Source organism: Fonticula alba (genome assembly GCF_000388065.1).
Source record: "Fonticula alba strain ATCC 38817 unplaced genomic scaffold supercont2.4, whole genome shotgun sequence".
Lineage (NCBI taxonomy): Eukaryota > Rotosphaerida > Fonticulaceae > Fonticula > Fonticula alba.
The window spans coordinates 2,591,974-2,601,961 of record NW_009242974.1 but is presented as its reverse complement, the minus strand read 5'-3'; the positions used below and the strand labels follow the sequence as shown (position 1 = coordinate 2,601,961).

General features: G+C 64.5%; 3 protein-coding genes across 3 annotated transcripts in view; 1 reads left to right on the top strand and 2 right to left on the bottom strand.

The window, feature by feature from the left end:
- Positions 1-2,958, top strand: part of H696_03108 (DNA repair protein RAD50) — a gene marked incomplete at both ends in the record, with an annotated part of 6,133 nt that extends 3,175 nt beyond the window's left edge. The window contains 4 exons of the mRNA XM_009496998.1: positions 65-974; positions 1,095-1,165; positions 1,300-1,477; positions 1,621-2,958. Coding sequence (XP_009495273.1) covers positions 65-974; positions 1,095-1,165; positions 1,300-1,477; positions 1,621-2,958 — 2,497 coding nt within the window. The remainder of the gene's footprint in view (positions 1-64; positions 975-1,094; positions 1,166-1,299; positions 1,478-1,620) is intronic.
- A 565-nt stretch (positions 2,959-3,523) lies between these two features.
- H696_03107 (GPN-loop GTPase) lies at positions 3,524-5,881 on the bottom strand. Its single transcript, XM_009496997.1, has 5 exons — positions 5,637-5,881; positions 5,273-5,406; positions 5,092-5,196; positions 4,533-4,899; positions 3,524-4,323 (listed from the first exon to the last, which is right to left on the bottom strand). Exons 1-5 carry the CDS (start codon positions 5,787-5,789, stop codon positions 3,712-3,714), a joined length of 1,371 nt encoding a protein of 456 aa, XP_009495272.1. The 5' UTR covers positions 5,790-5,881; the 3' UTR covers positions 3,524-3,711.
- A 420-nt stretch (positions 5,882-6,301) lies between these two features.
- Positions 6,302-9,988, bottom strand: part of H696_03106 (hypothetical protein) — a 5,470-nt gene continuing 1,783 nt past the window's right edge. Inside the window, exons 3-4 of the mRNA XM_009496996.1 lie at positions 7,666-9,940; positions 6,302-7,456 (exon numbers count right to left, since the gene is read on the bottom strand). Of these exons, the coding sequence (XP_009495271.1) occupies positions 6,335-7,456; positions 7,666-9,940 (3,397 nt within the window). The 3' untranslated portion in view covers positions 6,302-6,334. The remainder of the gene's footprint in view (positions 7,457-7,665; positions 9,941-9,988) is intronic.

The window sequence follows — 9,988 nt, the reverse complement described above, 5'->3', positions numbered from 1 at the left end:
CCCCCCCCAGCGCTGCTACCTCCGTCCATCGGCTCCCACTACCCACTGACCTCCTCCTCCCCAGCTCCCGAGAGCTTCAGGATGCTATTGCTTGCTCGTCCACCTCGATCCTCGGGTCGGCCTTGGCGTTGCCTGCACCCGGAGAAAATGGCCCCTCCGAGGCCGACATCCTCACGGCTCTGGCCGCTTGTCGTGGTGTGGTCCGAGAGGCCACCTCTCAAAGCCAGACCCACACAGCCCATCAGGCCACCCTTCAAGCGGATGTCACTCGCCTGGAAACCACACTTGCTGGAGTGCAGTCCCGCTTGGCCGAGCTGCTGGCCGCCCTGGCACCGGGCATCCTGTCCCCCATGACATTGGCCGAGGTGCCGGGCCTGCGTAGCCCCCCGGAGCCGGACGCCCCGTCCGACTCTCTGGTCGCCTGGGCCGAGGGCCTGGATTTGGCCTCCGCCCTGGCCAGTCACCGGAGCCGGCTGCAGCTCCTTCGTGGCCTCGACGCGATTGAGAAGAGCATGCGTGCCTTTGCCCTTGGCGAGGAGGGTGCTCCAGTTCGACACGACTGTCCTCTCTGCACGCGCCCCTTCGATCAGGGCTCCTCCCCGGAGGACGTCATGTCCGCCTCGGTGGAGGATTACCTGAGCACCTTGCGCCGGTCCCTGGCCGTGTCCGATGAGCAGTCCCAGCATCTGCAAGTTCGGCTGCTCCTTCGCTCGATTGGCGAGCTTGAGACGCTGCTCAGCCGCCAGGGGGACCTCCTGCGAGAGCTCCACCAGGCGTCCACCCTGCGCGCGGAACTGAGCGATCAGCGCCGGGCGCTGTCCGCCGCTGAAGATGCCGCACGCACTGCCGCCGCACGGTGCAACACCCTGGCCAAGCCTCTTGCCTCGCTGGAGGCCGTTGTCGCCCGCGTTCAAGCCCCCGGTCCGCAGGGCATGCAGCATCTCCTTTCCGAGCGCCGCTCTCTCCTCGAGCAGGTACCTCCTCTCTGTGGCATCTTGTCCTTTTTGTCCATTCCCTCGCGCCTGCCCTGCTGCTTTCCCCCTTTCGGTCTCTGACTCCCTCTCCTCCCCCCCACCCGCCATGGCGCCATCAAGATTGAGCAAATCGGCCCGGTTGCTTCGCAGGCTGATGCCGAGGCCTCCGTGGCCGATTGCAAGGCCGGCCAGTGCGCATATCTCCACATTTCTGCGTGTCATCTTGCTTTCCGCCCCCCCCTGCCCGCCATCTTTCTTACCTGCCGCCGGTATTGCATCCTGCTCTCCCCTCCCTGGCATGCCCCCGGGCCGATGGTATACACAGGGATCATCTTGATGCCCAATTGGAGGACCTCCGAACTCAGCATCAGGCTTTCCTGTCGCAGAAGGAGCGTCTCATGGACCAAATTGCCGCCGAGCGTGCGGTTGCCTCTCCCAGTGCCAGCGCTGATCGTCGGCGCGCTCTTCGCCAGCAGATTCAGACCTTGCAGGAATCCGCGACCGTATGTGCCCCGGATATCGCCTGCTCCTCTTCCTGCTCCCTCTTCTCCCTGTGCTCCCCTCGTGGTGGATCCCTCCCATGACCTCGCTCTCACCCCTTCGCGCGCGCCGCCGCCCCCCCCCCCTCCTGTGCCGCCCTCTTCAGACGCATGAGGCTGAGGCTCAGGCAGCCGCACAGTCCATCTCCGAGGCCCAGCGCCGACTGCAAGAGCATCGCCGCTCCAGCGAGTCCGAGCGCGATCGGCGCCAGGCATCCCATCGTCAATTGGCCGCTGGTGTGGCGGACCTTCGCGCGCTCTTGGGGCGTGCACGCGAACACCGCAGCCGTCTCGCACGCTTGGCCACCGATGCCCAGTCCGACATCGCGGGCTTCCATGCCCGCGGCTTGATGGGGGACAGCCCGGTCCCCGATGCCGGCGACCCTTCCACCCTGCGGGATGTCCTGGAGAATACGGTTCTCCCTCGGTTGGCTGCCAGCCAGGCTGACGCCGCTCGCCAGCGAGAAACCCTCCGTAGCGCGGAGTCCCATGCTTCACGGTTGTCATTGTTGCGGATCTGGCGCCAGCGCCGCCAGCAGCTGGTCACCGCACGCCAAGACACCGCCGAGCTGCTCGCCGGCGCCCGGGACCTGGAGGCCGAAATCCGCCGGAAGTCCCTGGCTCTGCGGGTTCCCCTGATTGCCACTGGGCCGACCCTCCGGCCGGACGATGCCAATCCCGATGCCGGGCCCGGAGCCCTCCGCCGGGAAGTGCTCTCCTTGAAGGAGCAGCGTGGCCGCCAGGCTGGCATCCTACAGGAGCTGGCTCGCCAGCGCGCCGACCGCGAGGCGTACCTCGGCCGGCCGGAGATCGCCGGGGCCGATGACGCGTACAAGAAGTTCCTGCTGGAGTTCCGCGCCTATGAGCTGTGCCAGCGCGACCTCGACCACTATGGGCGGACCATCGATGCGTCGATCGCGCGCTTCCACGCCCTGAAGATGCGTGAAATTAACCGCATCATCGCCGATCTTTGGGCCAGCACCTATACCGGCGAGGACATCGAGCTCATCGAGATCCAGGCCATCAGCGAGCGCCCGGCCGGCGCCGCCACCGACGCCGCTGACCAGCTGGACTCCTGCCACTATCGACTGGTGATGTACCGGAATGGCGTGGCTCTGGACATGCGTGGTCGGTGTAGTGCCGGCCAAAAGGTCCTGGCATCGATCATCGTGCGCCTGGCCCTGGCCGAAGCCTTCGGCCTGAATTGCGGCGTCCTGGTCCTCGATGAGCCCACCACCAACCTTGATGAAAGGAATGTCACCGCCTTGGCCGAGGCCCTCGAGCGGCTGATCACCGAGCGCCGGGCGCAAAACAACTTCCAGCTGGTGCTCATCACGCACGATGAGAACTTCCTCGAGCTTCTTGGCCGCTCCCACATCAGCCAATATTACCGCGTCAGCAAGACCCTCACCGGCTCGGTGATCGACCGACACACGGTCAACTGAGTCGCCGGTCTCGGAGGCGCCCTGTCCTTGTGATGATGTTGCACTTGCATCCTGCCGTCTGTTTCTTTTTCTTTCTTTTTTTTCCCTTTCCCCTCGTCTCCCCTTCACGAGAAGGATGCCCGAATAGAAGCCTCATGGCCCCCTTGTCGGGGTATCTCCGGAACTTGGCCTGCTGCTTGTCAATTGCATCCTACCCTGTCTACATTCCCTATTTTCCTCTTTGCCCTGCAAGCATGGCATGGCTAAACATCTTCCCGCACCTTGGCCGGCCGCAGAGAGAGAGAGAGAGAGAGTGCCGTGGGATGTGTCCTCTCAGGGAGGCGGGGAATCGCCGATCAAGTCATCGCATCGGCGCCCGCAGCTGGCCCTGGGCGATGGGAGAGGCACTCCTGGCTGAGAGCCTCGACACCACCCGCACCTTCAACAGTCACGCATCCTCGAATGAACGATGGCCGCCCACATCTCCCAGCCCTGTTGCAAATGGTCCGGACACCACTAGAATGGGCACCGGCGCAAGGAAAAAAAAAACCCCAGCAGGACCTCCCAAAGAGCAGCACAAAGAAGCTCTCACAACAGGTGTGTATCTATATCTGAAACGCCCAAAAAGCGAGGAGGAGGAGGAGCAGGAGGAGCACGAGGAGCAGGGACAGGGAAGGGGGACTTTCGGCCTGTGCAGGGGGGGAAAAGGGCAAATGCCAGCCTCGCATGGGCGTCCCCCGCCCCCCTCTCCCCTTCGCCTCCTTTGTTCCCGCGTTATTCGTCGGACACCTTTGACCGGCTCATGCCCTCAAGCACCTGCAGGTAGGCACTGGTAGACGCGGCGTCCCCGCCAGGCGACCGGCTACTGTTCAGTGGCCCAAGCCCCAAACGGGCCAGGTCCGCGGCCAGGGTGTCCTCATGGCGGCGCGGTGTGCCCGTCGCCCCCATGGCCCCCGACATGGTGGCCCCCGTGGGCAGGAAGCCACCCTCGCCATCTTCCTCGTCACTGCTCTCAAACTGATCCGAGTACTGGCCGCCGATGTCAAAGTCATCCTCATCATAGGAGTCCTCCTCGTGCTCGGCGAACGGATCAATCGCCGAGTCCATGCCGAAGGTATCGCCATCATCCTCATCCTCATCATCCGACGCATGCGGGCTGTCCCAGGGATTGCGCTCGGCTTGGCGCTGCTTCCGACGCTCGGCCGCCATATCTCGCTGGTACTTGGCCAGCAGGGCCTGGCGCTTGGCCTCCTCGTTGCGCAGGCGCTCGGCCTTCAGCTCCTCCAACATCGGCAGGTACTTGGTGTCGTAATCCACCAGCGACTCGTCGAGCGCCTCGAAGAACTCATCCATGCCCGACCCGACAAGGGCCGACACACCGACACACTATGCGGCGGGGGAGGGGGAAAACCGTGACCAGGGGCCGAGCACCCACCGAAAAGGCAGGACATTAGTATGTGAAGAAATTGAGCTACATATAGGCGAGGGCGGTGTGTGCGTGTGTGTGTGCGTATGTGCGTGTGTGCGTATGTGCGTGTGTGCGTGTGTGCGTGTGTGCGTGTGTGTGTGCGTCTGCGTGAGACTGAAAGACGCACGCGAAGATGCTCGTAGAACTCCTCCAACACCAGGGCCATGGACCGCACATAGGAAGCCATATATGTGGTATCCCGCTCAAGGGCATCGCTCAGGGCATCCGGGTCGGTCATCCACTCGATGGCGAACTCGTGCGAAGTGATGTCCGCCTTGTTGAAGGCAATGATGTACGGCAGCTGCGTCTTGTACAGGATGGAGCAGCTCATCAGCATGTTGGACATGAAGGTGGTCGCATTCAGGCACCGCATCAAGTCCACCGTGTAGATGAGCGACGTGGGGTATGAGTGGGCCAGGAATTCCGTGATGATGGTTCCGGAGGCCGACCAAGTGAAGACCTCGATCTGCCCAGGCGTGTCGACGATGATGTAGCTGCCGCAGATCCCAGCCGGCAGGGAGGTCAAGTGGACACAAGGCAGGGCCATCCAGAGGACCAGCAAGAGACGGGGGGGGGGGGGGGGGGAGGTTAGTGTATGAGGGGGTCGTTGTTTGCACATGGTGGTGCCGGTAGTGCGGCCCTCGACGCGCGCGCACAGCCCCATGGCAAGGGGGAAGGAAACGCACTCAATCTCGGAAGCACTCTTCTCAAGGTATTCCATCACCTGGTCGAACTTGGTGGTGAACAGATTCAGGGCCGTCATGATGGCACCATTGGGGCCAAGCTTGAACCTAAAGTAGGGAAGTCAGCACCGGGCCTGGAGGAAGGGCAGACAAAAGAGCGAAGACCGATCTGGTGTTCACATACTGCGTCATGACATCCTTGAAGGTGATCGTGTCGCGAATGTCGATGTTGGCAAAATAGGGGATCTGCGCAACGGCCGGGTCCAAGTTGATCGTGTAGACACGCTTCTTCTGGGCGGCCAGCTCGGCAGCCAGCCGCTGGAACAGGAACAACCATGTTAGGAAGGTCGCAAGGAAGAAGCGGAAGAAGAGGGTAGCAAGGACAGCATAGGTAGCAGCAGCGGCGGCGGTGGAACCAGCAGCGGCGGCGCAAACATCATCCATGGGAGTTGATGTTACCGCGGCTATTGGGGGGCTTCCTTTGTTCGCCAACCACCGCCATTGTCGCTGACGATGGCCGACCGTGATGGTGGTCACCAGGCACGCACCTGCACGAGCGTCGTCTTTCCAGATCCAGCCATGCCTACCATCATCAGGACCTTGGGCTTGTGAGCACTGCCAGAGGCAGGCACCGAGGCAGCCTCCACAGCGGCGGCGAGCTGCTGCACGGCGGTCTGATCAGGAATGGACTGCTCCGACATGTTGGGCTTCTTTCAAACAAACAGGCGAAGGGATCACTGAAGAGAAGAGCCGAGGAGAATACGGTGGTGGTGGGCAATGAACGGCAACAATCGGGGGGGGGGGGGGGGAAGGGAGGGAAAAGGGGGAGAGGGGAGAGGGGAGAGGAGGGAGTGCTCGACCCTCCTGGAACCCGGAGGTCCGGGAGGGTGCGCCCACCCGATCGCAATTGCTCTTCATCTCGCAAGACAGCCGCCACAACACAGCCCCACCCAGCCACGCTTCGCATTCGGAGGGCAACAAGCAATTCAGATCGCTGCCAAATCCCCCCCCCCCCCCCCTGCACCCTCATTCTTACCACCAACCACCCCAAAAACACCACCACACACACCCCACACAAACACACCCCACCACACACGCAAGCCCTGCACCCGGCCCCCGGCCCCCGGCCTCCGGCCCCGCCTCGCCGGCCCACACGCGCGCACACGCACATATGCCCAGGCGCCGGTCCAAGCAGGACAAGGGCATCGAACAATCGAGCAAATGAGTGCGTGATATTGGAGCGGGTTCACGGGGCCAAAACCTGGAAGTTCCACGTGATGATCACAGGCCCAGGCATGTTGGCCTTGTGCCAGTGGGCCGCCTCCGCCGGGAAGGACTCGTCCACGAGCCGGAGCTCCGGCGTGTGGAAGGGATAGCTGGCCCACACCCGGACATTGACCTCGGTCGTGCGCCCGGGGAAGGTCAAGACCAACGAGCTGACCGAGCCATTGGAGGCGCGCCGGGAAACGGCACGCTCCCCGGGCCCGGTGGCCAGGTGCCCGGCGTGCCCTGCCTCCGGGATCTCAATCGGCAGAGACCAATCCTCCAAATCGCCGTCAAAGTAGATGACCAAATTCGCGGCCCCCGGCGCCAGGATATCCAACTGGGCCTGCCACGAATCCGGGTCGACCGGCGATGCCGACGACGAGAAGAAGTACTTCGGCAGGATGACATTCGGCCGAGGCAGCGACGTGCCTGGCTCCCGACCGAGGGCCTCCGGCCGCAAGCAGTACCCAGCCGTCTGGCTGGAAGTCATCTGGAATTGGTAGGTCGGCACCGAGCACGGCACCCAGGACTCCTGGCCGAGCCCATGCGCCTCCATGGCGTCCAGCACCGGGTGCAGGTCCCCGCGATTGGGAGCTCCCAGGGTCACCGACACCGTCTGATCCGTCATGTTGTACATGTGCATCAGATCCACCCGCCGGGGATGCAGCGCGTCATATGGCTGCAGCGAGGCCGCCAGCAGGAGGGTCCCAACCAGCGCCACCGCCAGGGTAGCCCAAGTGACCGCCGTCCGGGCCACCGACGCTCGGGTTTGGATTACCAACAGCGGCAGGGACCCCAGCCCGGTGAGGATGCCCACCACCGCGCCAAAAGCCGCGTCGCCCGGGAAAGTCGACCCGAACCGGTCCAGCATCGGGATCAAGCCGGCCACGGCGGCCCAGCACACGAACAGGTGCACCGTCAGCGGCAATGCCACCCACAGGAGCAGAGCCACCGCCGCCAAGAGTCGGCGCAAGTTTCGCCGCGCCTTCGACATGGACACGCGCACGCTCCAAATCACGGCCGCCGGCAGGAACATCAGCGACCAGTACAGCACCAAATAGGACATGCCAAAGCCCGATACCGACAGGATCAGTAGCATGATCTGCCAGACGCCCATATCGGGGGGGGGGGGGGAAGGGGGGAGGAGGTGACAGAGAGAGGGAGAGATGGAGAGAGAGGAAGGTCAGTTGGGCCGCAGGAGGCTCAACAAAGAGACGAGCGAGGGATGGGCTGGAGAGGGGGGAGGGGGGGGGGGACGACGGAACGGGGCAGGAGGGGACAAGCTGCCACAGGGGAAACCCCCAAACGCACCGAATATACAAACCACACGGAGAGGCCCATGGCCACCGTCGGCGTCACAAGGAATGGGGACTTCCGCCGGGGGAGGTACTTGGCCAGGGCAGCCAGCTCCTCGGTGGTCAGCATGGAAATCCGCTTGGCCGACGAGGAATATGGCAAGCCAACCGAAGAGGCCGCTCCGCCGGGGCCTCCACCGGCCACCATCACGACGCCAGCCCCACCGGGGCCCTCGCCCGGGCCCCCGGCAAAGTACTGCCGATGCGAGTAGGCATAACTCGAAGGCATGTGCGAGTAATCCCCAGGACCGGCAACCCCGCCACCGGGCAGCAGCGGGGCCGCCGCCGATGAGGACGAAGTCAAACTTTCGATGTAAGTATGCGCAGCACTGCCACCAGCATGGTGACCCGGGCCGGACTTGCCGCCGGACAGTGACGACCCGCCCGGACCACCAGACAGTGCCAGGCTGGTGTCAATGTCCCCCGGGTCGACGCCAAGATCATCATCATCCGAGGACAGGTGGTCAATGGACCCAAGTGGCAGGACCACACCATTGCCAACCCCGACCTGAGACGAGGATCCAGATGTCGAGGAAACCGATCCGCCAATCGAGCCACCCATGCCGGCGCCATGGCCACCGAGCGCCCCGTGACCCGGGGGAGACCCGCCAGCGGCAATGGCCCCCATGGCAGGACTGCCGCCACCCGGCAGGCCGCCAGGCCCCGAAGAAGAGCCTGCCGTTGGGGGAGACGCTCCGGCCGAGAAGGCTGCGGCCATTTGCCGCGCCGACAGCGGCGGCACCGAGATCCCACACCCATGGCAGTACTCCCCCGGGGACAGGAGATACCCACACCCGCAGTAATTGACCGAGCTGAGCTTCGGATGGCCGGTCGGCCCGCCGGCGGCGGATGCCGAAATCCCGGCAGCCGTGCTGGCAGAGGCGGCGGTAGATGCCCGTGAGCCGAGGGACGCCACCGATGAGCCGGTTGCCGAAACGCGGCCCGGACCGGGTGCCCCGGCCGGGGACACATGCGCACCGGAAGTCCCGCCAGTGAGGCCCACCACCGAGGCATTTCCAGTGGCAGACTCGCCGGGACCCCCGGCCGCACCATGGCCAAGCCCGCCGAAGCCGGTGTCGAAGGAATTGATGCTGCCCGGGGAAAGGGTGGATGCCAGGAGCGATGAGGCATCGGCCGATGCCAATGCCGCACGCGTTACATCCGCCGGCCGGGCCCGACCCAGGAAGGACATCAGCCAGCCGGCCATCAGGACACCGGCCAGCGACCAGGCCGCAATCATGGCCACCGAAGCCGGGGCATTGGCATACCAGATGGCCCGGCGCAGGGCCCCCATCATGGCACCACCGGTCACGCCGAAGAGCACCGCCAGGGGGATGGCCAGCAGGGCGGCCAGCAGGGCAGCCACCTGCATGCGAATGGTGGCCGGCACCCGGGCCCGCCATACGTGGGTCAAAGCCTGTTGGAAGGGCTTCGTCGAGAAGAGGGCCTTGGCATGGAGCGAGCTCCGAATGCTGAGGATGGCCTTGAGCGAGGAGGAAGAGCTGGCCGCCGCGCCGAGAGTCCCCGGCAGGCGAGTGGCCGCCGCGATCACCCGCCGCGCGGACAGGACATACGTCAGCACCGCCACCAGCAGGCACACCACAAAGAGGGTCACCCCGAGGGCCAGGGCCGTTGTGTGGCTGTAATAAACGAAGATCGTGAAGAAAAGATCATAGAACACGCCAGGCGGAGGGACGGGCGCCGGATCGCCGGGGTCCGAGGAGGCTGCGACGGCTTCGGCCCCGCTGGCGCTGCAAGTGGGCTCCGGCACCGAAGAATCCCCCACCACCCCGAGCACCGACGCCAGGGAGGGGTTGGGACTGATGACCGGCGACAGGGAGGGCAGGGGCCCGGCAAGGGCCAGCTGCTGCACGGTCCCATGTAGAGCCTGCGCAAAGTACAGCAATGTCCCACGCACATAGTCATCAAGGCCATCCAGCCGCGTGTGGTAGGAATACCCATTCTGGTAGAGGTCGATATCCAGCCCGGGAATGCCCATCTGGCTGAGGGCATAGTAGTTGGTGAAGCTGGGCAGCAGTGCATAAATGTCCGTCACCAAGGCCGAGGCATGTGGCGGGCTGACGCCTCCGGCATACGCACGCGCCAGCTTCGCCTGAGACAGGGCGTATGGGTTGTTGGAGCCACCCATCTGGGTGAGCAGCGGGATGCGCCAGCCGCCGGCCGAGTCCAGGTTGATGTGTGCGCGAACATCCGCAAACCAGGGGTCATAACTGCGGATGTGTGTGTTGCGAGAGGGGAAGAGGAGGGGAGAGAGGGGG